The 27,003-nt window shown below is 39.5% G+C and overlaps 1 protein-coding gene across 1 annotated transcript in view; it reads left to right on the plus strand.

The window, feature by feature from the left end:
- The first annotated feature begins 2,354 nt into the window (after nucleotides 1–2,354).
- Nucleotides 2,355–27,003, plus strand: part of LOC103353958 (netrin-G1-like) — a 54,912-nt gene continuing 30,263 nt past the window's right edge. The window contains exons 1-2 of the mRNA XM_008277165.1: nucleotides 2,355–2,600; nucleotides 25,336–25,979. Coding sequence (XP_008275387.1) covers nucleotides 2,355–2,600; nucleotides 25,336–25,979 — 890 coding nt within the window. The remainder of the gene's footprint in view (nucleotides 2,601–25,335; nucleotides 25,980–27,003) is intronic.

Genomic DNA, 27,003 nt, shown 5'->3' on the forward strand with positions numbered 1-27,003 from the left:
AAGTGACCTCCACCACCCTGCCGTTGGTACCTAATTTGACTGTCTATATTATGAAAGTCAACCTCAGCATTATGAACGGGGGTGAGGGACTGTGATGGGGTGTTGAGATGTGTGTGTGTGTGTGTGTGTGTGTGTATGTGTGTGAGAGAGAGAGAGAGAGAGAGAGAGCATGTGAAATGAGAGTAGTCCATCCCATGACGCATCTCTGATCAGGGATTGACATTTATATTTATGAAATTGGATACCACCATTCAAATGAAAGAAATGGCTTATTCATCACTCAGAGTTCCAGCTGCGTTATCAAATTTGTAATTGGCTTCTCCTTAGGAGTGCTGTTGATTGACATGAACACATTTAAAGAGCCAAAATTCTGCCTCCTCGCCTTTATTTCCACCCGATTCTTCTTTTCTCCCACCAGAAGACTGTCAAATGAAGCCTGCCATCCATACCTCCTGACATGGCTCACTTTGAAGGGTCTGCCGAGTCTGAATAGCAGCACACATAATTTCTCTGGCTCAGATGAACATCTTTCATTACAGTTGGAATGTATTCAAGCCTGTAGTCATTTTGTAAAAAGGGCATTAGGTTGGGAGAAGGAGAGCAGTAATTGCCTTAGATGTGGTCAAAACCCATTCAAATTGGCACAATTTTCCATCCAAGACAAGATGACCAAATAAAAATATTAAATTCTAATGACTCCATATGTTGGCAGGGAGCACATTCACACACAGAGACATGACCTCTTAAGATGAGTTTATTGTTGATCTGAATTACTGTCCTTTAGTTTGATATTTATTGTTGTTTGATAAAATGTCATCTTTTTGAGAATAAAACTCAAAGCAATGCATTCTTCTGAATTTAGAAGACTCTCTACTATTATTTTATTTCAGCAGTGACAGTGAGTCAAAGCTAGAGAGTAAAGCTGCTGACCGTAAAGTTACCGGTTCAGCTGCATGTATCAGCCGGGGGAATCTAGGCAAAGAAATTCATTGGTAACATTTTTACCACAACCAGCACTGCTGAAATGCTCTTGCATGAGGCATTTAACCTCCAGCTGCTTAAGTGAATATTCTGTATGACCGTGATGGTTGTGCAAGGCATTTTTTTCAGTTAGAATCTGTAGACTAAATGTGATGTGACACTATAAACTTGTAACTTTTTTTTTTTTTTCTAATTTGTGCCCTGTGTAGGCAAAGGTTAAATTGGAATGTATTTTTCTGCACAGCTATTCCTGGCAACACCGACTTCTTTTTCACTAAGGCAAAACCTCAGGCCATCTAAGCACATTGACAGTCAACAGCAACTCAACTCCTATTTAAAGTCTTACTCTGTTGGAGGCAGCTGTATATAGCTGCTCCATTTTTTCCCTGCTACCACTCACTTCTTACCTGAGACAGTGAGATCGTGTAGGTCTCCACTGACGGCTGCCAGGCACCATTACCTGATGAGATAGGCCATCTGACTGATGTGATAGCTCTGAGAAACATACAATTGCTCAAATAGACCACTTCTGTCTCCCAATTTTATTTTAATATTTCCCAAATGCCTTTGAAGGCGTTGAGACAAACGCGACTCTACGTGCAGCTATAAAGGAGTATGAATGAGAAAAAGCAATACCTTAAATGCAGTGACTTGACATGTGGAAACAAGCCGTTTTCTATGAAAATCAAATGGAGATTAAGCTTTAAAGAACAAACTCAGCTTGAATTTTATACAATGTTTTTGGCAAGGATATTATTAAGGGATATATACAAACAGTGGTACTTTGCCTGGTGTGTGTGTGTAGGTGTGTGTGTGTGTGTGGTAGTGAGATGCATTACTTATTCACCTAAGTGCCTTCAAGCCATGTTAAAACTCTGTTAAAATTTTAATACTGCATTTCAAATGTTTTTGTGTGTTTATGTAATCCATTTAATTCACCAAACTGCCTTTTTCTTTTGTCCTTTAGGATGCTGCCAGTGGCAAAGAACACAATTGACAGAAGATCAAGCTCAGACATCTGCTGACTTATGAAGAGTGTCACTCCTTTCTACACATCACATCTGACCGTTAGTTGACCCTTTCATCAACTATCAACACTAGCAAGGAATCTCACTTTTTGACACATCATCCAGGCAGAAGTGGTAGCAATCAAAGACAAAATAACTGAATGGAGGCTAATCGTTGCCTGAAGCTGCATACACAAAAGTAGCAAGATGCTGCCACAGTTCCCAAATGCCCCACTGCACTGTTCAAAGCTGCATTTAATTTAGAACATTCTCTGTGATATTGTCATTTCTTTGACAAAACAGCAACCATAAAGACAAAAAAAGAAAAGAAGAATTCTACAGATACCATACAGAAAGAGATCAGCGATGCTTTGGCCTGTATTGTTCACTCTGCAGGCTGTGTGCACCACTGTGGCACATGCTATGCAACATTACCCAGCGGCCTGGGGACACTATGACGTGTGCAAGTCCCAGATCTATACAGAGGAGGGCCTGGCGTGGGACTACATGGCTTGTCAGCCAGAAGCCACTGACATGACAAAGTACCTGCGAGTGGCCCTCGACCCCCCAAATATCACGTGTGGAGATCCGCCAGAAACGTACTGCGCTTTGGTGAGTCGTAACCTCGCCTGTCCCCTGATGGAGACAAATGAGGCTGTAAGGCACGATCACACAGCATACTGGGTCAGGGATAGAGAGCAGAGCATACAAGGCAATGCTCTGCTGCTGCAGCAGAGATTAATGTACACATAGACACAGTATAGATTAGGATACGAGTTCTAACTACAGCAGGAGCACACACATGTACACTGATACATGAGCTAAGGCTCACATTAGAATATCGAAATCTTACATGAATTTTGACAGATTGGCACCAGCAGGTGTGGACATGGACAGATGGATATTTGTGCACACTATGGATTCATTCTTCTATAAGAAAAAAAACAATCATACCTACGTAGACACTCAGACAACCTACATGCACATAATAGGTTCTAGAAGCAAAGACACAATTTATGGAAAAGTGTGATCTTTATTGATCTGTGCCAAAAATTATTTGTGTTCAAACATCTTTAGTATGCAAAGACATAGAGATTCAGTATTTGGAAATGGAAAAACAGACCCACTTTTGTTTTTTATTTTTGCTTGTGTGTGTGTGTGTGTTCAGAAATGATTTTGTATTCTCTTTTTGATCCTGCTTTTTTCCCCTAGTTTTTTCCTTCATGTCTCTCCTACAGCTCGGTAGAAGTCACATTTTTATTTGTATTAATAACATGTATTAATATCAAGGTGGTTGGAAAAAATATTATGATATCAGATCTGTTACCCAGTCCACGCACACCAAATGCACACAAATGCACAAACAAACATGTATAGTACAGCTTTTCACATGACTACCCACAATCAAAACACCACTTAAATTATACAAACACACAGAGACGGTGAAAGGGTAATTCTCCTAGTGCTGTTATTATACACTGCATGCTCACTGCACTGTTCAGTGCTGTGTTTCACTGGCCCTTATCAATCATTATCAACAGTTCAACCCCAGGTTGCATTTATTCAGAATCACTCTTAAAGTAAGCAGCCAGAGCCCATAGGCTTTAAAGTGTTTCATTAGGAGTCATGTGTGTGCCCACCGAGAGCTCCTGCAAGTAAATATTTACCAATTAAAATGGGCATCTTTAAAAGGAGAGTTTTTATTCTCGCAGCTCCAGATGGCATTGAGACATTTAATGCCACTGTAGGATGAAAAAGGAGCTACTCTCCAGTCGTGTGTGACGTTCTGTGAAGCTTTATATCTCAACAAACTACGAAACCTTTATCAGCCCAGTAGATTATCCTGAATGTGCAACATTAAAACAACACAAGGAGCATAAAGAGCAACAAAGAGAGTAAAAGTGGTTGGACTCATTTTTTAAATTAATTCCTGTCATTTCACGACAGTAGTTCCTCATAGTTAGACACCTTGACATAATTTTATCCATGTTTCCTTTTATGTTATGTGAAGATTGCACATACAGCATACTGCATATATATTGGATTAATTATTTAAAATGATTGTCACATATTTTGTATTTCTTTTATGTTTTTTCTTTGCTCTTTGTAGTGTTTTGCAGAGAATTTGTTATGTTTTTTTTTATGTTTTATTTATACATTTTTAAATCAAACTTTTGCCAGTAAATTTTGAGAATTGATTAAATACCAGCATTACATAGTTGTTTGAAGAGACTCATTGGTCATTTCATTTTGAATAATGCTTACTTGACCTTGTCTGAGTCTCTGTGTGGTGACAACTGCAGTAGCTGCTCACCAGTGCAAAAGATACATATATTTTGATCTTAAAAGAAGGTTAATTGGAACAAAACATAAATGCGTTTTCTTGACAGCGGTCAAGAATTCTGACGATTATTCCAGAACAGGAAGTCATTCTTTGCTTGGTCAGTTATACAGAAGTTCATGTTCCACTCAGGATGTGTTGTGTGGCTGTGGTGATGTCATCTCTTTCTATTGAGTACCATCAAAACTGTAATATTTTGCTTCATGATAGAATACCTGTTGAAAAAAATGACATTCCTTTCAGCCTCACTTCTTTCTATTTGGTGCTAATTTGTAAATGTTTTTAGCTTTTCCATGTTGACTATGTTAGCATGTTAACATCAGCATTTAGCTCACAGCACCAGCAGCAAATGAATTCCCAGTTTAGACATTACTTTCGGTCAAGGGAGTTACAAAGAATACTCACCCTGTTTCCCTCATCAGTACAATACGGCGTCTACAATCTCTAGTGCCTCCAAATAGGTACATTCGTGCTGTATGCTCAGTTGGTTGACAGGTTCAGTCATATGACTTTTCAGATGTCCCTACATCTGATTGCCAGGAAGTCTAGCACCTCTGACATTAATTGGAGGTCAACATTGCCTAGATGATCAAGAACAGAGGCTCCTCGTGGACTCGCTTAAATGGCTGTTGTGTGTTTGATCTGTTTACATTCTTAGCTGGCACACAGGCAGACTGACACCAGTGACCTTATCCACCGGTGCTTCCTGAGAATTTGTTGGAGATGAGAAGAGCATGCAAATGAGCTCTTTCAGCCAATCGCTGAGTTGCCTGCAGTTGTGAGCCCGTTCTAATCAGTTTCCCCAGGAGTTGGTTTGCCTCATAGCGGATGGTCATAGAATCCTGGATGGCTCGTCCCCCCTCCCTTCCCACCATTTTGTGCATATGATTCCCATCTCTTTTTCTTAGGGATGTTTTTAAATGAATCATCAAATATAGCGATGACACAGTGTGTGGTCATGTAAGGACAATAATCATTCAAAAATGGATTTTTTTAACTGCTCAAGGTTTGACATTTTTTTTACTTTTGGATGAAATGGTAAAGACATGCCTCTGTCTGATTTGAGGCCCATTTCCTCTTGAGTGTTGAGAATAAACAAGGAGGAGTCCAAGACAAACTGTGTCTAGGACAGGTGTTCTGCATCAAGGAGTTAGCCTTGTTTTTATTTTTAGCTGCAGACCTTCAGGGGTTCTTCAAAATGTGTTGGTATTAAGTCTGTTCTCATGCGGTGCGCTGTGGCACTGTCACTCACTATCACTCAACATCAGTTTAAGGTCTTTTTTCCGCTGCACAACAGGCAATGTGCGAGCTACAGTTAAATTGATTTTATTGTATATAACTGCCCTACTGAAATATATCCCCTACAGCTTAGGAGGGCAGTCAGAGGGTTGGATTAATTGATACATTTTGTCTTTTAATGGCTTTTCCAGGTTTGTATAAAATTTCTTAAATCATTTGCGCTGTTGTAATTAATTGGGGAAAAAAAGATATTTTTAATATTCAGTATATATACAAATGATCCAATTAGACGCATTAGATTGGTTATAGGCGAGACACACAGGCTCTAATGAACAATAGCTGTTAATGCAGAAGAACGCCTGCTGAAAGACATCTGCATCTAAAACCTCTCATAACCATTTTTGATATGGTTAACAAACACAAGAGTGTTTTAATTACACCACTTTTCTCTGTCTCTAAAGTCCAAATCAGGTTGGCTTTGTTGGATTTAATAGCAATTCACAAGTGTCAGGCCATTACATCGACTTCATGGAGGACAGAGACAGAATTTTCCTGCACTTCAGAGTTAAACCAGTTTATTTGTCGTTGCCAAATAATGGGAATGGACATGTTTATTCCACAAAACATAAATAAGCATTGAGCAGATGGCTGCCACAAAATTCTGGATATGCTAGATAAATAAATTCTGTTTCGGTAAACAGACCACCCTGTCAAGCATTTCTCACTGCAACTGCCATAGTAGAGTAGTGTTTGGATCCCACTCTACTGATTAGAGAACCCAGTGGTTTGGTGATTTGAAACATGGCAGGGAAGATCTTTGAGAAAAAAAAGATAAGAGATACTATGTCCTCCCACAACATCTAGGGATCTTGCAGTCGATCTAAATGAGTGAATGTGAGCTTTGAGTTAAGTGTCAACTGCCCACATACTCCACACTATCTACAGCCGTGCTGACTCAACCACGTCACGTTGGCAATTGTGTAAACAGCTCTGAGACTGATTCACTAATCATGTTTATGCCAGCTACTCTGGGTCTAACTGGGTAGATTCTTGTAATTCCTCTGAACTTTATTCGGTTCTCTCAAAATGGATGAAAGGAGTTGTGGCTGCCAGTTCGCCACACGGCCCCCTTAGAGGCTTAGGAAGGAAAGACGAGACGAGAGCTCCCGCTAAGCTGCTCGGAGCCTGCCACATTATTGACAGTCAATGCAGCAGATTTATCTTTGCTGGCAATGACAGGAGTCATTGTGAACTTTCAATCTGTGTCTTACATGCTCACAATAACGGGCATAACAGACTTTAGGACGAGAAGTAGATTATGGACGAGAGAAAGGAAAGTAACCTCTGCTTAATCTGCAGGCTGTGAGGTCATTGACAGAAATAGTGAATCTTTATAATGGTTGATGTGTCAACTCTGTCTGTACTACTAACATGCTTTACCAGTTCCATTTGGAAAAAAAGAAAAAATGATGGGTGGATTAAGTTCACTGGCAAGATTTCTTCCCAATCCAGAAAAGTTAGCAGTGTAAAGTGTAATCAGTGACAGTTTGTGTCCCGCATCACATGTTTTCCTCGGTTTAAGTAAAATACTTTAAAAAATGAATTCCACTATGTGTTTAAAGTTACACTAAATGTTCAACCAAGATCATTATCTTTCCCCAACCATAGTCAATATTCTTGTTTTAGCAGCGGAAAACATGATTTCTTAGCCTTGGTGACAGCAGGCTGATGATTTATGGGGGAAAAAAAAGATAAGGTTCACAACTAACATGTGAACATGCGCTGTAATTAGTAGCTCAAGGCCCATTGTATTACTATACTAACTAGTTGCATTACAATGCAATTTTTAGTGGAGAGGATTGAGTGATTAGCCCTGATTAAAGTGAAAGTTTAGGACTGGTCATCTGCAACTGTCTAACTCTTCATATATATATATACATATACTGTATATCACTACCTCTTTCACGCATTCACTTCTCCTCTGAGTTCGACAGTAGTTCACTCTGTAGCGAGCACCTCATTAAGATTTATATTCATTTCATTTCTTTAGATCATGATTGATCAGCTGTAGTGTCTTACAACTGTCACTTTGGCAACAATAAAACATGATTCCATGAAAGACCATCTACAGAACAGAGACGTGACAAACCATGAAAACTACACACAGATCTTCACACATACATATCAAACTCTGAATTAGAATGCTCAGATAAATTACTGGTCAATGATCAGCATGCCTGTGGCAAACTTTAAGCATCGACATCATGAACTTTATGTCTGTCTCCAGTTGCTGAAATAACCAAGCAGTTCAGAGGTCAAACGTGAAACTGTCATTGCCCCCCTTTGATCTCAGCCCCCCTCCTCCTCTGTGGGACATTCACTCATCCATATATTTGTTTGGAGACAGGGAACAGTTGGAGCGTTTAACTTGCCGTCACCTCGGTGCCCTTGACTCTGTTCTGAACTGGCCCTGCCCAGCACATCATCACCGCACCACTGCGTACCAAGACACCGAGATGACATGCAACATGTCCCCTGACTCCAGGAGAGGGGGAGAGTCATCATTTATTCTTTCACTCGCCTGCCACCTCTTTTGTCTCCTGGCTCTTTAATTTCCCCGTCCCTTGTTTTCTGTCAGCTGATGATGCATAATATCCATGTCTTGTTTGAACATGTGGAGGCTGGATGCTCCATATGAGGTGAGCACCTGACAGAGATATGGTGGCATTATTCCACAGGATCTGTGACAGGTTAATTCTTAGAGGGTTGTAAATACAAAGACAGATGAATTATGCATGGAGATATAAAAGAAAGTGATGGGCTTTGTGGTTCAAATAGACAGTCATTCTGGACAGCTTAGCATTTGAATGCATATGGTTTTTTTTATTCTTTCCTGAAATGGAGCACATATACCTATTGAAATAAGTGCTTCATTTGTTAATTTGTTTTTCTAAAGCAGAAATGTAGAAAGCTAGTTTTGAATATTTTTGCGTTCATATATGCACAGATAGGACTTTCTCAGCACAACAAATAATTGCAGGTTTCCTTTTGTGGCCTCTAAGCTGAAATTCTCAGAACATCCAAATGTTGTTATGTACAGACATTCTCTTACATGTTCACTATTATCTATTTTGAAAACAATGAGCTCTACAAACACCTGTCAGTCTGTTTAAAAAAAATGGTACAGTTTTTATATTGCATTCTATACTGAGCTACTTCAGCTGACAGTATGGAACAAGCTGCTTGACCTTGCAGACTTTCATACCTTGATGTTTCTTGATAAAATGTTTGCCTACTTATGTCTCCGTTTAACACTGCTGGGGTCAAGGCATGTGTTATTCAAGCAATGCAGGGAGTAGATTCAGCAGAAATATCAGAAAACATTTTATTATTATGATATGGTCAAGCAGTTTTACAGAATACTAAAGCTTCAATTCATAACAGTGGCAGGCATGTAAAGATGACATGTCAAGATAACTGAGAAAATCATGTGTTGCACAGTACAACACAAATCACAGTTTTTATCAAATATATTAGATTTTTTTTAGTCATACTAAGGAAAAACAAACTTGACATTACAATTTGTGATTAACATATAGATTCAATCTTATACAAAACAACTTAATTGCATGTTTCCATTTTAAACAAGCAGCATGAAATTGACTGCACCTCTACTCCTCATCTTATCTTTCTGCTGTTTTCAAATTCAACATCTAAAACCTGTACAAACATATCTCACGATCACTTTTTTTTTTTTTTTTTATTCCCATCACATTTTAAAGCAGGATGACAAAGCCATTATTTTTTTTTTTTTTTTTACATTTACTGGGCGGTCCTTAAGGACCTACATTGTAGGTGTTAAGCTGGTACTTCTGAAGGATTCAAAGAAAATCTTTCTCTGACTCAATTTTTTTTTTCAAAATAGTTTAGTCAGATTTAACTCATGTCAACACGTTCTCCTGCTTCCCTAGCAAAGGCATAATACAAGCATGAATGTCCTTTTGGTAAATCAGAACTTAAACAATTTGTTATTTAATTATTTGTGGCAACTTCCACTAGCACATGACAGCAGTTCTTAGAGAGCATCAGTAATGTCGAGCTGTCGATGAAGTACTTCCCCAGCGATGATATGGCTGCGGTAACCAAGAGGCCTCAGCTGCTTTTAGTTTGATACTCCCCCAGAGCTTCCTATGTTGTTATGTCCATCTCAGCACCTCTACCTTTTCAACAAGGAAACAAATGAGTAATTGGAAGCCTCACACTGTAATTTCAAAAATAAAAGGAATTCCCTCATCATTAAACTGAATTCTTTTCGCTCTCACAGCCTTCAGTGCTTGCACAGCAATTCAGTGTCCTTTTGTGCTTGACAAGCTGAATGGGATTCTTGTAAAAGATACAGTAATTGAAATACTCAAAAGCTAGTTGGCAGGCTCACTCTCTATTGCTGCCCAAAAACTCAACTTGGCTCACCCATCTGCCAAAGGTTTTTCTTTTTTCTCACAAGGGAAGCGCATGTGTGTGTGTGAAGGACTTCCCCTCCCTTAAGACACTGTCTATTATTTTGTCCAGACTGAGGAGTGTCAAGCAATCAAGCAATGCTCTCATGGGAGAGGAATGCTTTGAAAGCTGTAACCTCAAAAGTCTGTGTTGTTGTTAATATAGGACACTGCATTCAGCTGTCTAACATGAAAACACTGCAGATAGTCTCCGTCTGAATGTTATGCAGGAGCTACAATTAGAATATTGTACATTAACACCAATCTGTAGTTTGTGCATGTCTAGTGTCAGACACACAAGACCCTGAAGGACCCTCACACATTTTATTTCCAGAATACAAACTACTACCTTCAGGTAGACATTACAGTCTGAAAATATAAGAGCAATCGTTTTAAACAGTTTTTTATTCCCACCTCTATCACACTACTCAGCAAACAACAGCTCAATCTGAACTCTTGATTGTCTGGCCACACATTTGACAAGGTTCATCTCTGGATGCCGGTTTTTGTTTGACTCATATTATTTATTAATCACAAGGTGCAATTACTCTTAATTTTCCCTGATGGAATGATTGAAACACATCCATCTTTGTTACAAAAAACACACATGCATTTTGGTTCTTTCAGTGATTTATGATAGGTCTTCTGGAAATGTGACAAAATCTGCAGGGTCAAAAATATACATACAGGAACGTGAACTATCAGTTCTGCCGATGTACAAAGCAGTATTAATCAAATTTTCCAAGTGGCATGGCGTCTTCACTTCTGTGATTACAATTAACTACATTTATAGACTTCTCTGAATCAGTTTAAACAAGACCCATTTGATACACTCATTAGACCCAGTCACACAATCTACAACAGAAAAATCTAAGGAGCTCAGTACAGATCTGAAAAAGCAAAGCATTGATTTAAACAAGTCAGAAAACGCAAACTATCACCCGCTGCTGAGAGACAGTTGGTCAGGATTTTTGGTTGGTCAAGACACAACCAACAATCATCAAAAAGCAGGTCTTCCAGGTCTGGAACACAGACGTCAGTGTCCACAGTCAGGTGTGTTTTACATTGCCATGTGCTGAGAGGCTGCCATGCAAGAAGGAAGCGCTTCCTCAAGAAGCAGCACCGTAAGATTTAACTAATGTTTGCGACTGATGACATAGACAAAGAAAAAGTCTTCTGAAGGAAGGTTCTGGGGTCAGATGAAACAAAAAAGACGGGCATTTGGCCACAGTGACAGGAATATCTTTAGAGGAGAGAAGGTGAAACCCAAGAACACCAAACCTATTGTCAGGCATGGTGGTGGCAGTATTTTACTCTTCTGATGGAAACTAAATCCGGCGTATTTACTACAACCTGAGATTGTATGTACATTAATACGCAGTGTCCCATCTAAATAAACAAATAAATAAATAAATAAATAAATAAATACAATTTTGCTGCCAGTGGAACTGGTTCTTTACACAAAGCTGATAGAATCACTAAGAAGAAGAATGACCTCCACTTTTTTCAGGAAGACTCAAAATCATCAGGCAGGGAGTTGGGTTTTGGGTCGCTGTGAAAGGTACAGCCAGAAGTTTGCCAGAAACTTGTGGACGGCTACCAAAAGCACCTACATGAGGTGTAAATGGCCAAAGGACATTTAACTGGATCTTAACACTGCTGTATGAATATTTTTGACCAGCAGACTTTTACAAAATGCAAGACTTTTGTTTGTTTGTTTGTTTGTTTGTTTGTTTGTTTGTTTTTACATACCTGTTCTGAATGAGGGCTGCAAGGTGGCGCAATTGGTAGCACTGTTGCCTCACAGCAAGAAGGTCGCTGGTTGGTCCCAGTGGGGGTACCGTGATCTTTCTGTGTGGAGTTTGCATGTTCTCCCTGTGGGTTCTCCGGCTTCCTCCCACACAGTCCAAAAACATGTTGAGGTAAATTGGTGATTCTAAATAGTCTGTAGGTGTGAATGTGAGTGTGAAACTAAGTGTAGCCCTGCAATAGACTGGTGGCATGTCCAGGGTCGCAATCCTAGTGAGGATTAAGCGGTGTACAGATGATGGATGCATGAATGGATGGATGGTGTTCTTAATGATTCCATCATAGAAAATCAAGAGGTACAGTTGGAAGAGTTTATCTTAGAGTTTAGAATGGAATGAAAGTATGTAAGGTAAACTTGCTTACCTCTGGCCATTATTATTATTAATAATAAAAATGATTATAATAATATTCTTATTATTTGACAACAACAACAATAATAATGCTAATAATAAGAAGAAGAATATTTTCTTCTATAGCAAAGCATTACAATAGTAATAATGTTAGCACATACCGTTCCCATACAAATGGGCCAGAAGGGACCCTTTCCAACATCTCTCAGGCTCAGTAGGTCATTCCCATCCCATTTAATGGTACTTCTTTATCACTTAACGTAATGGCAGCAGAGTCATGATTTTGCATCTATACAGAGGAACAAAAGTCCACATCTGGAATCTGGGAGGGTTGGTGGTGTTGTAAGTTGGTGTACTTTTAGCCAGGAAACTTGAATTTGAATCTTGTATCTAACCATTATTTTAGTAGCATTTTTTGACAATATTTTGACTTTTATTGTCACTTGCTACTCAGTTTTTACTTGCATTTTAAGTCAGTGTTTGGTTAAGTTTAGGCACCATAAGTACGTGATTAGCAAAAAGGTTGTGGTTTGGGGTAAGATTTTTACCCCAAAAAATGTTTACATGCATGTATTAACATGATTGCAAGAGGTTGTCGTTGTTAAACGTGGTTCCTTTCTGTGTATCAGTAAAGATGAATGATAGAGCACCTTCTGGCTTGTTAGAAGGTGGAAGAGGTCCCCACAGGCTCATATGTGTAGGAATAATGTGCAATAACAACAGTCATGTAACGGGCTCATAACATCCATTGCGTGTTTGTTCCAGTGCCATACTAAAATGTAAGTATGAGTCTGACTATTACTGGATATTCATTTAGGCGTTAACATGTACGGCACATCAGCATTGTGTTACGTTACCTCTAAAATCTCAAACAAGTCAAAATAAAAATAACATTTGAAAAGGTCAAGCCTTACAGAGCAGTTTTTCTTAAAGAATCATGCACTGAGTGGAAGGGGCATGACTTGAAAGAGAGAAATAGTGGTGAGATGACAGGCAACTGTTGCGACCCACCTCCCCTTAGGAAACCCAGTCATCATATTGTCAGGCCATATCGATCTCTGAGAAAGAATGAAAACGACTGTGCAGTAGACAGAGAGAGAGAGAGGAAGTCAGAGTGGTGGACATGAAAATACAGAAGGGAAGAATGTTCGTTTCCAAAAGTGGCTGATGTGATTTTATCATGCTCAGTGAAGGGATGACATTTCAGTAATGCTTTATTCCTCACTTTGGCATTTCAAATTAATAAAAGCCTCTAATAACTATGCAGATTGAAAAGATGGAGGATGAGTTGACACAGTACGAGCAAACGCACTGATGAACAATGCAGCAATTTCACTTTCGCACTCTCCTGTTCTTTCTTTCACTCTCTCAATTACATTCCAGTTTTTCTCAATTTCTCTGCGATGACCCTTGAACCTCATTGTAAATGACTGAAAACTGAGTCAGTGTCCTCAGATTTTCTTCTCAATGAGAGCACACCTGGATTCAGTGGCAGATTGAAAGCTCCTTATATGAAACTAATGAGTTAAATCAACAGTGCATTGATTTGAGGGTAGCTTATCAGTGTACTGTTAGATTGTATGCATTCTTGGGTAGCAAATAGATTGCACTTTAATTTTCATTTTGTTATGTGACAAAAGTTCATCATCACATGAGCCTGTTTGCTCAACAGACAGCAGTTTACCCTGAGTAATAGTTCATTTGTATTTATAAATTCAGGCGTCAGTGTACTCATTTCAGTGGATCACTCAGTATAAAATAAATTTATCTGGTGCTTTTAAATTGAACGTAATAGAATTGAGACAAATCTACAATGCAGCTGTCTTGACATTACTTAAATATTTTCTTTTTTTTTTTTAATGAAAGAGTTAGTTGAGACGGTCAATACAACTGTTCTGTCTGTGCATCAAGTTTGGTTTATCTTGGCTTAGCATCAAGACTGAAAGCAAAGGGAAATAGCTAGTCTATGTCTGAGTAAGGAACTCAGACATTTAGAGGGAACTCAGAGTAGAGTTGCTGCTCTTTCACGTGACAGGGTTCAGGTATCTGATTAGGATGCCTCCTTGGCACCTTCCTTTAGAGGTTTTCTAGCCATGTTCAGGAGCCCCCAGGATAGACCCAGAACTCCCAAGAGGGATTGCATATCTTGTTTAGCTTGGGAATGCTGGGATCCCCCAGGAGGAACAGGAAAGCATCGCTGGGGTGAGGGTCATCTGGAATGCCCTCCATGGATGGATGGATGGATGGATGGATGGATGGATGGATGGATGGATGGATGGGGTTCCAGGTGGAGCTATGTGGTGTGACTCTCTCGGTGAAAATTAGTTAATCCTTCTGCCCACGACTTCCATGCACTGTCTCTGTTCGCTGCTACATTCAACTGTTAAACAATTTCTAGGAATTATGTGAGACAGCATCAGTCCTCTCAGAAAAAAATAGCTTATGTTTACATTCAAGTGATACAACCGTCACGTGACCATAGTAGTTATGAAGGGAGATGATGATGTTGTAATGGAGCCACAAAGTCCACCTGGGCAGGAGGTCATGGTGGATTATTGTGTTGACAACATTGTCAGCATTGATACTTTAAACAAGGACTGCCGTATAAGCTGAACTACATGCTTATTATTGTAGTCATAACAACAAAACCCTCTAGCTTGTACATAATTCAGCTCAAGTCATAATCTTGTCCTTAACCTGACGAAGTTGACTTGGTGCCTAAACCTGAAGAAACTTTTACCACTGGCACTTCCTTAGGGAGGTAGTTATTTACTCTCCAACAGTGAGTTTAAACAGTTTATCTGTGGCAAATTTCTTGCCGCCTTTTGTTTGAAGTAGCTCCCTCAAAAACCACATGTTTCCATTTTAAAATTCCTGTGTATGTATGTCTTAGATAGATGAGATACAACTCGGAGCTTTAGAAGTATGAAAACCCAAGCTAGCTGTTTCTTTTTGAGTGTTAAGTGAAGCTATCTGCTTTTTGACTGTAGCTCTGTGTATCTGCCATCATAGCTTATGACACACAATACATTTACATATATGCTATTTGGACAACATGAAAGAAAAAAAAAATGTACATTTCGGATGGGAAGTAAATAGATTACCAACTCATAAACTTTACAGATCATCATGAAAGGACTTCTATGGTAAGAGTTAAAGTTACAAGTTTAGTACCTCGTAATTACTGTGTATAAGACATAAACGCAAGACATGAAAAATATAAATGGACTAAACAGACATACTCAAGGCATATGTGGTGTCTTTGATAATGCTGTTTGACATATCACAAAATCTTCAGACTGTGCAGCATTATTAAATATGAACTTTAGGTCTAAAACATATGAGTGTATTTATAGGAGTTGGACCACAAGTCTTTTCTGAACAAGTGTAAATATTTTCAACACAGCTGAAGTCAGTGAGACTCAAACGTACCACCCCTGGCACTGTCATGCTCTCTGCAGAATTAAAAACCTTTAAACTCCTGTGATGTGTTTATTTTACACACAAATATCTGTGTGTGTTAGGTATTCTGTCCAAAGAGTCTTGACAAGAGAGATATCAGTTTTTACCACACAAGCAGGCGGTGTTTTATCCAGTGGCTGCCTTGGAATACAGAGCGCTGCGAATCAAAAGAGAGAGAGATCTACCAAAGAGAATTAAACATCCTCTCATTATAGCAATGTTAAAGCTTTTTATTGAATCCTGACATCAGAGGGAATCTAATCCCACACACCGCAGAGCTCACACAAGCAGAACCCTGCAACCACACACACATATTAATACACAGATAAATATACAGGTGTGTACACATGAAGATACACATATCCACAAATACACACAAAAACAGCAAACACACATGCACAAATCATTTTGCTTTAGTTGTCCACAGTTAAACACATTTTCATACACACAATCAAGTGTGCACAAACATACATGAAAGCTCACCACCACCACCATCCCCCATGATAATAAGGCGGTGTTAAATTTACCCCAGTGGAACTCTGCCACATGGGAAAGATAATGAGGCCAGGTGTTAATTAATGTGGAGTGCATTTCCCCTCGTCTGCTGACACCCTGCGAATCCCAATCAAGGCTGCGGCCCTGGATTGCGGCGCGGTTGATTTGCCAAGCAGTGTACTTCAAAAGGCCAGACTGGCTGTGCTGCAGCCCTCAAAGGGACTGCTTTGGCGAGGGCTGTGTTCCAAAGGGCGGAGTGATTGGTATGTGGCAAATTGAAACACAAGCGCCGGGAGAAGTTTGCGTTTTCGTTTTGATCAGATGTCTGCGCCAATAGCAAGTTACAGTCGTCACCTCTGCCCCCTCTGATGTCCTGTTTACCTACCTGTGACCACCTGATGCATATTCTTGCATTTTGTGCGTGGTGCACACATGAAACTTGACAAACCCTCCTATTCCAGTAGTCACTGAACTTTTATCCACAAAGTCATGTCATACATTTTCATTGTTGTCAAAATTTGAAAAATAAGACATCAGTTCCTCAATATGAGGTATAGGACCTGTATCATCTCTGTGTGCAGTTAAAACCTATTCAAATAATGTGATATAACTTGATCCTATGAACCACATCTGAAATCCTCCTAGATCCACTTTAATGATCGACTTAATAGTTGGACAACAGAACTCAGTCAGTGCCAATACATGACTTTTCTGTCTCCTCAGTTGTAGCCCGACCTATGCAAACGCTAGGTCTATGCAAAGTGTTTCATCTTAAATCAAAAATCTAAAAAGAAAAAAACACATTTTTATATACCACTGAGCTCCAAGCAAGAGAAATGAAGACAGAAAATTAATCTGCACCAAATCAATCTTGTTTTATACCTACTTGAGTTGTGTAATCATCTCATGATTCTTAAAAATTATCCTGGAACCCCCAGGATGCCAATTACTGGATTATACTTCCCAAGCAAGTTTTAAAAAGAAGTGTCGAAAACAGAATTGCAGTTTAGCGGCAATGTAATGTCTGTGTAATTCATAAATGGGTATAATTATCACAAAAAGACTCAATTAAATGCAAATTATCCTTTTGTGTCCCGTTTACTTTGATGATCAAGCCATGATGTAAAATTGGGTTTTTTGGACATGCATGATAATGAATTGCCATTATGTCAGATCTCTTAGGTTCATAAACATCCAGCCTCAGATATGATATGATGGAGTACTCATAGGTCAGACATGCAATCGCCTGTCCTTCATTCCTCTGAAGGTCAGAAGAATGAAAAGCCTGGCTCTGTTGTGAGCCACTGCTGGCCCTGACTGCAGGTCATTAAAGCTCTATTGAGTTTCTGCCAAAGCTCTGACTCTACCAATATCTCACCATGGCTCATCTCAGCTGTCTGTTCCGTCCAGCTTATACCCAGCCCTGAAAGGATCAACACCCAGTCTCTGTGTTCACTATACACTCGAGTATTCCATCTTCAAAAAGTCGACCTAGATCTATCTGGATATCATCCTTTTGGCGTGTCTTCTGAGCATCACCTCCACTATATCATCCTCAGTTATACTGAGGTACTGAGTGCAGGACAAAAAGAGTTTGCCTGAAAGTTGAGAATTCATTGCGATCTCTAATGGGCATTTCTGGATTTCATCAAGTGGTGCTTCAGCTCAAATCATTAGCATTTTTTTTTTGGGTTTGTTTTCCTGGATCAACTCCCTGAACAGTAAATCGCAACTGAGTGATATCACCAAACTGTCATTTGATAAATGCATTCTCCTCTGGTGCAGCCATGAATGAGGATGGGCGTCCGGAGGTGTAATAGAGGGGGTCTGGGCCAGTGACACGTCTGCAGGTGACATGCGGCAGGTTAGGAGGTGTAAGGCTGGGCAGGAAGATGGGCTGATTAGTCCAGCAACACCTCAGGTCCAGTGGGAGTGACTTCTCTCACAGCCACAGAGGCTCTGTGTCAGGGAAGCTCATCGAGTGCTCAGCGCAAATGAGTAAAGTACATACAGGTCATTCAGTGACATTACTGTATGTTTCAAATTGTAGTTTTACTCCAAATGGCCTTCAGAAAATTAGTTGAAGCCTCGTGCTAATGAGAGCACCGTACTCGTCTATTTAATGACTGAGATTTGGAAATGTAGTGACCATGCAACAACAAAATCCAAAGCACATAGAAGTCACACTATCATGTATTTCAAGAAGCCCACAGATTAGTCGAAAAGAAAAGCGATAACAAATTTTACTGAAGAGTCTATTATAAATGTCCACAACAAGCCAACTTCCTAATTTCAACTTTGCTATTGACCTTTTAGACCTACTTACATCTGGTTATAGCTCGAAAAGGCGGTTTAGATACTCTGAATAAACTGGTAGCTTTTTCTGATCATCTTTCCTGTCACAGGCCCCCTAAGACTTTTAATGGACCAACAATAATGTGTTCTTAAATCTCAGCATCCACTTTGGCTTCCTATTCCTACCCAAGACTAAAAAAGATGTCTTTGTTGTGCTTTATTTCTATTGCATCCATTTTGGTGAAATTGCAAATAAGATTTTTTTTTTTTTTTTACTATCAATGTCTACTGATGGATTTTATTTGACGATGTTGCTCTAATCTAGAATTTTTATGAGACAGATGTAGAATTTTGTATTTATTTTTATCTATCTTTGCTAGAGGTTTCATATCCTACTTTGCCCTATTGGTGTGGACGGAGAGAAAGAAAAGTTCTGCCCAAGGTTGTTTATTTTGCTCTTACAGTTGTGGGCATTGTACTGATGAAAATAGAACATGTTTTTCGGGCATAAATTTCCCCCCCAAAAAGCCCACAGCTTAGACAAATATATTATTCATCAAGACACTATTATTGCATGTATATGTGCATATAGTGTATCCTCATAGGAATGCTGTTGTATGTATTATTTCTGGTTTTATGTCATTGTAAAGGTTGGTGGGCACTTATGTTAAAACCTGAATGAGTGATTATTTGATTGACCTACAGTTTGATTTAGTCTGACTGCTGCTACTAACTGACAAGCTCTTTATATATATATATATATATATATATATATATATATATATATATATATATACACACATTCCATTCTTGTAGCTTCTGACTTGACTGCTGTTCAATTTATGCACTAAATGATCTCTTTATATGCTGCGGGCCTCTTTTTACAATGAAAATAAACAAAATTAATTTCCCCTAGGACTGTTTGGTAACTGATAGTACCATATTTCTTCTTTTTCTTCCTGAAAAGGGGGCATCGCTCACATAAAGTCAAGCCAAATTAATTTTGGATGCATTTTCTAAGCAAAGCTGTTTGTCTCAGAGCGATTTATATAGAAACAAAGCAGCAAGCACAGCTCAAAGCTCAAACGTCACAGGTTTTAAATAACAAGCTTGCTTGCCTCAAAGAAGAGGGATGAAGTAGAAAACAATAGTGACTTCAATCTGTGATGTGAGCTTCAGGTCCAGAAATCTGTCAGCCAAACTGATTGGTTAGATTGCCTGCACCCATTTTTCAACAGCACTTGTCATTGGTCAGAGAATTTATCTTCCGAGTCACATCCTCTGTCAAAAGGCACATTGCAGGAGGTTGTGTTTGTCAGTCTCATAGGCCATGTGTCATTCATTTAAACATCTGCCTTGAACCGCATCATATGCCCATGTGTGTGCACATGTTAGTGTATTTAGCTTTTCATGGCCAATTGCATAATATGTATTTCCACATTTTTTTTTTGTTTTGTTTAATTCTGAAAGGGAAAACACATCACTTAACATATTCTGTGCAGACTTAAGTGTCAATATTTTAAGGATTTTATTGATTTAATTAGTGTGCAGTGGATGTATTCTGTGTAGTGTTGCTTGCTCCGTTACAGTTCATTGATTCCTATAATTGAAACCTTTATAAACAATTGAGGACAACCATGAAATTACACACAAATATCCTTTAAGTCTTTATGACAATCTGACATTCTGAGCGTTCTGATTGCACTATTCTGATATTCTCCAGTAAATGACATTTGGATGCACATTCCCAGCTTAAGTCTTTGTCTTTCTTGCTCTATTTCTCTCCCACTGTGTGACTCCCTGATATTGGATTGACCTTATAGGCTGCAGAGATCAGGACATCATTAGCTGCGACCAGTCACAGATTTGCTGCTCAGGCCTCCTGCACTAAGCCAGTGCCCCCGGACGGATCATATAGCATTGATAGAAACCAGCTGGGCTCCGTTACACAGCGGCAACGGTGGCAATAGAGATGTCAGGAATAGCGACGACAGACAGGCTATTAGGAGCTCTTGCAGTACTGTATGTACTGTGATGTCAAAAGGTGTGAGATTGAGATGGCTGTCTGACTTTCTATTGCACAAACATACGTGAGCCATGAAACATACAAATCAAGAGTAAAATTTAAAAAATGTATCATGGAAGGAAGGACATGGAAACACAATTGGTTTTCTAAAGGATTAGAAATGTGACACATTTAAAACAGTGTGAGACAGATGTTAGAGGAGGAAATTAAGCATTACAGCAGCACAAGGTAGAGAGGAAAAGTGTACTGTTGAGAAGAAAAAAAACTTGGAAAAAAACTATGGAGTTCAGTACTCAGAAAAGTTCACAGACAGTTCAGTCAGATGTGTTGAGGTATTTATTGATTTCTCAAAAACTTTCCTTCAAAACATTGGTTCATTATTAAATACATTAATTATTGGTAAATGAATAGGTATGTATAGACTTCTAAAATAAAACAATATTTTAAAAAAAATAAATAAAAAAATATGAACAACAATAAGTCAGCATTACAAAACAATATATGAGCTATCCTGTTCTCTCTTCACTTCACCTGCAGTCCAAACGGTCCAGGCAGAGTCTGCTCGCCAAAACGCTACTCAAAGAGAGTCTTTGGATTTTTTGGGTTTCTCTCTATTAGTTTGTAAGGTCTTCACCTTGAGATTACATATGCTATGAATTGGCCGATATATAAATAAAACTGAATGGAAATAAGTTGAGTTAATGGGATCTGTGATACCCTGTGTACATTTAAATTTAGATTTTGACAAATTAATTTAATCAAACATTATATTGCAACAAAAAAATATAGTGAGAAATGTATATAGCATTAAATAGTTAATGATTTACTGTTTCACTTCCATGAAATTTGGAAGATTTGCAAAAAAATGATTTTTTTGTTTGTTTTTTGTTTGTTTGTTTGTTTTAAAGAATGGTCAAAATTAAATAAGTCAAAACTAAGTTTTTAGTGTCTGGGTCAAGCTCCAAGGATGTTGTCTACAACAGTTCTTACAATGCAACATCGATTTATTTGTTGGTTTGTTTTGTTTTTTTAGTGGTCCCTGATTTGTAAATGCCTGTTTTTTTACATTTCTTGTCTGTTAAAATATGTGTCTTCTCAGAGCCCAAGCTAAGAAAACCTAGATGGCTTCACCGTTGCATAATCAGTCATTGTTTTAGAGATCAGAAAACTGCTTTTAGATATACAAGATAAGGGCATAAAATTGGACAGCATGCCCCTTTAATATGTAACGTGTGATGTAATTCATGCATAAATGCTTAAATGGATAAAAATAGATGTATTTAGGATATCGTAGGGAAATAATAATGTCTGTAGGCGTATGCCCAATATCAACTGCTTTTATAAAAAGATTTATTTGGGTATTTCAAAATGTAAAAGTAGACTGGCGACCTGTCCAGGGTGTCCCCTGCCTTCACCCTAAGTCGGCTGGGATAGACTCCAGCCCCCCCGCGACCCTAGTGAGGATTAAGCAGTGTATAGATAATGGATGGATGGATGGAAAATGTAAAAGTAAATTTATTTCACCATAATCTGAATACAATGACATCATCTAGAAGTGGTACAATACCCCCTCACTGAAAACTAGATTATATTTTCATGGCCGCAGTTTATTTGTTAGGCCAGCTCCTAGTGTTTTGGTTGATCCGTGTCTCATTTGGGTATTAATTTTTTTGCTTGTTTTAAATCCTCTGCCGGCCGTTTCCTCTTACAGCCATGATCGCAGGTAAAGGATCAATTTGATGGGGTTTATTGTCTTCAATAGCTGCCCCCAGGCGTCGCACTGAAGCCCTTGGTCTTAAATGGCCGTAGACAGTATTGATCTTTATTAGGCACTGTTTTTGATGTTAAATAACCACCACAGGAAATCCAATGAAAGGTCCTGGCCTTTCTCCAAGTCCTTCATTTCAGCTAAACACCTAAACCAGCATGGTGGTTTTTACTTGGAGAAATTATTGAGTATTATTAATGATAAATTGAGCTTTTATGGCAGCTTTGTCCCCAGCCGGCTCCCACATACGAATGGCCCCCTTGGTTTGAACGATCTCGTCCCTGAAGGCCTGAAGTCAACTCAGGCACCAAGAGAATGATAATGAACTGAATTTATGACTGCTTTCCACTGCTTTCTGAACATTTCTGCTGGCGTAGTGAGGCAAATTTCTCCCTGTTTAAAGCTTCTATTTACTCTGCTTCTCACTGTTTTGCCAGGAAATTGTTTTTCTCATTAGCCACGGACGCTGCGGTTGAAGTTCTTTATATCATCTGTGAATAAGGCTCCCATTTCGGAAGACACGAAGGCAGCCAACCCGCTGCTCCCCAAACCAAACCGTGACAACAAATGAAACAAATAGAAGTGAAAAATCATGGTCTTGAATGACAACGGGGAAATCACTCTCTCCTACAGCGTCTCTGTCCCTCCCTTTCTCTTATGAAGGTCTGAGCTCTAAGCAGACCTCCATGCCTGTTCAAGCACAAGTAGGGAATATAACGAGCCTCAGCACACATCACTGGTAAACAGTTGACTCAAGTGCAATTTATTGTCCCTGTGGCAGAACTCAGGCCACCACCGTCCCCCCTATTACCCCTTAACTTTTTCATTCAACACTCTCTTTTTCTGTGTTTCTGGTTTCAGGCTACACAGTGGCCTTTCAAGCTCTGTGTTAGCTTTGTCTGTGTGTGGGTGTGCATGGGCGTGAGAGGAGAACACTTTTAGCAGCTGATATCTTCCTTTAAAAAAACATTGCAAAAAGGTTACGTTCTCTCTCTCTCTCCCACTCGCTTCTATTCTCACACTCTTTCTTAGCACCATAACCCTTATTACCCTCCTAATTGGATCATGCAATGCTTCTTTGAGTCAGCTGAGCAGACATAGTGACCCAGAATTCCTCAGTCTTGTTTTACTAGATCGGATAGTTATTGCTTTTAGCTGAGGAGCAAGTCACTGACAGCATATCACGGTCCCATAGGAAATAAAATGCACTCTGGAGATCTGTATCTTAAACAGGGAAGTCATCCATACATTCTCCTGTGAAGAAGATAAAGCACCAAATACATTTTTTTCTTTGGGCAAGAGGAATTCAGAGTACTTACTCAAAGACAAAAAGCCGCCATTGGTCTTTTCAGATGAAATATAATGGTGTCTGCCTATCAGTATTCCTGCCAGGGATATTCATTCAACAAAGTGGCAGTCTGGGCTGAATGCACTGCAATATTCGAGAGATAAGTGACGAATGTTGCGGATAGCCGTGTTCTCACCTTTAGATAATTTTGCGTGTAGAGTGTCGGATGATTGCTGATTATCGAATCGCTTTACAGTTGATCTGAATCTCATCAGCACTTAACCTCATTGTTTCTGGAGCAGAGGTGAGAGGAATGTCAATTGGAGTGTGTCTTCTGCTCTCTGGCCCTGCTTCAGCTCTCCCTCTGTTCCTCTTTTCACCATCCATTCACACTTGTGCACACACAAATGCATACTGCATGTGCACACACAAGCAAACACATTCAGAGCTCTCTATCCCTCTCACAAACAAACACAAATGAATCAAGAGCGCCTCTCTTTCTCCCTACAAACGTGCTCACACAAACATCCAGACTCACTGAATGTCTATAGTACAGAGCAGACGCAGGCCCATGAAAAATGCATGTCCCTTTGCGTGTTTCATAAGAAACACTCATCTGGATTCCATTCCCATCTCAGCTGAAATACCACACAGGAATATCAATTACACCGGCAATTTGGGTGGCAGTGTAGGCAGGAATGACGGTGAACGAGAATATGGGAGCCTCTGTGGCATCTTAATGAGAGGGTCACTGTTTCTGCAGCTCTAGAACCAACACTGGTTATAAAGTACACATTGACCTGAATGTGATAGAAATGCTCTTGAGTATGTCAGTGGAATCATGATAGGATAACAAGACAGTGAGGAACTGGGAGCGTAAACAACCTTTAAAGACAAAGTGGCCCAACAGACAACCTGAGAGACGCTTTAGGGTTTGGAATGGCTTTGGTGATTCTCCTACAACAAGTTGCTCTATAAGTAACAAGTGTTCAAGGATTCCACTTTTTCACAGAATATTTCATACAACAGTAAATATTTAACTACCTTTTTGACATTTCAGTTACTGAGTTTGCTTCCTTAAAACCACAGAGCACAGCTTGTCCCTGCCAAGTTTGTTGTGTAAAACTATTTCTGCACGAAGATAAACTGTTAGAAATTTTGGATATTTTCATCCTGGGCCTTGATTTCAGTTTGTTTCCCACCACCACTCTGATCCATGAGTTTACTGTAGGGTTATCTACCCGTCAGTTAGCACAGGGAGCAGCTCTCTGAGAGAATTCAAAGGAGTCAGTCGTACCATAATACCATGTCCTTGTCAGCATATTGTGAAAACTTAATTTAATGACCAAGCTGTCAGGTATAATTCATGTAGGCATAGTTTCTGTTGTTGTTGTTGGATTTCTTTTGTTTTATTTTATTTTTTTCATTTGTCTGTCCTATTTCCTTTGGTAAATACTACTTGCGTTTGTATGGAGTGTACCTGCTGTACTGTGTTTTACGGTGGAGTGATTCTGCACTGATTGTGTTATATAAAAATGCATCAATAGTTCTACAAGTAACAAATGCACTGAATGTTATCTTTGCATTATTTCTTTTATGTACTGTTATGTACTTCCTTACTAGGTGCAGATTTCTTTTATGGTGTCGCATATGCTGCTTGTGTCCCTAAATATAACCCTACATTTTACTAAAAGAAAAAGCAAGATTTTAGAGAAACACATTGTTGTCCTGTGGTTGCATTGTGCACTTACTTGTATGTAATTGTGTTTTTCTTGTAGGAGAACCCTTATATGTGCAACAATGAATGTGACGCCGCCACTGAGGAGCTGGCTCATCCTCCTGAGTTGATGTTTGACTTTGAAGGCCGCAACCCCACTACTTTTTGGCAGTCAACGTCATGGAAGAAATACCCAAAGCCTCTGCAGGTCAACATCACTCTGTCATGGAACAAGACAATCGAGCTGACTGATGACATTGTGCTTACCTTTGAGTCAGGCCGACCAGAGCAGATGGTCCTGGAAAAGTCGCTCGACTATGGCCGGACCTGGACCCCTTACCAGTTTTACGCCACTGACTGCCTGGACGCCTTTACCATGGAACCCAAGACAGTGAATGACCTCACTCAGCGCACCCTGCTGGACATCATTTGCACTGAAGACTACTCCCGAGGCTACGTGTGGAAGAATGACAAGACGGTACGTTTTGAGATAAAGGATCGCTTTGCTCTGTTTGCTGGCCCTCGACTACACAACATGGCCTCGCTATATGGCCAGCTGGATACCACCAAGAACCTGAGGGACTTCTTCACGATTACTGATCTGAGGATTAGGCTGCTGAAGCCAGCCACTGGAGCCACCATGGTGGATGAGAACAACCTATCCAGATACTTCTACGCAATATCTGATATCAAAGTGCAGGGCAGGTAAGACTCATTTACATATGTTTTCAGACCTCTTTCATTTTAATTGAACAAAATTGTTATCACACACACAAAAAAACCCACTTACTCTATAGAAGCCCATGTGGCAATCATTACAGCTTCAGGTCCTTTTGACTAAGACTCTTCAGGCTTTACATACCTACATATGACAAGTTTATCCCATCATTCCTGGAGATCCCATCAAGCTCTGTCAGGTTGGTTGGGATATGGTCTTGGAGATGTCATCGTTTGGTCACTCCACAAATGTTCTGTGTGGTTTAATCTGGGCTTTACCTGAACCACTCAAGGACAGTCAGAGACTGTAGTAGTCACTCCAGTCTTGTTTTGGTGGTACACTTTTGTTTACTGTTGTACTGAAAGTGAACTCACACCCCACTGCTAGGTTTTATTAAAAAACCTCTCTGCATTTGGTTGTGTTCATTCTCCATTCAGTTCTGACCCATTCAAATCTCACTGTCACTGCTGCAGAGAATTGCCCGCACACCACAATGCTGCCACCACCATGTTTCACTGTGGGGATGGTATTAGCCGTATGATGAGCAGCGCGCTGTTCAACTGACATAATGGTTGGAGTTATGCCCAAAGAGTTCAGTGTCTGTCCATTTCGAGCCTTCACAAACTAATGAACTCAAGCACTACAGCCGTGATGTCTGTTATGTCTGTGAGGGTTTAGTTTGGGCCAAAGGGTAGAGTTTGGGATTTGCCCTATATCTGCTATGAAAAATGTGTGTTGTTATCCATGTAGTTTGCCACATGAGGGCCTCCACTCAAATTCTAAATATATTTAAAGATTATTAAAGCACATAGGATGAACGTGATCACAGTTTGAAGTGCTAACGATGGAGGTTGGAAAGCTTTTGTTAATGAGAAATTTCAGCTTTTGGTTCTCAGTAAAATTGCTAAAATTTCTAAACACATATGTGTAGTTTTCCATATCAATCATTGATTGTAGACTGATGACAAAGTATGAGTATGTTTATGTACATTTAAATATACCACACACTGC

The sequence above is a fragment of the Stegastes partitus genome, unplaced genomic scaffold (genome assembly GCF_000690725.1).
Source record: "Stegastes partitus isolate 25-593 unplaced genomic scaffold, Stegastes_partitus-1.0.2 Scaffold90, whole genome shotgun sequence".
NCBI lineage: Eukaryota > Metazoa > Chordata > Actinopteri > Pomacentridae > Stegastes > Stegastes partitus.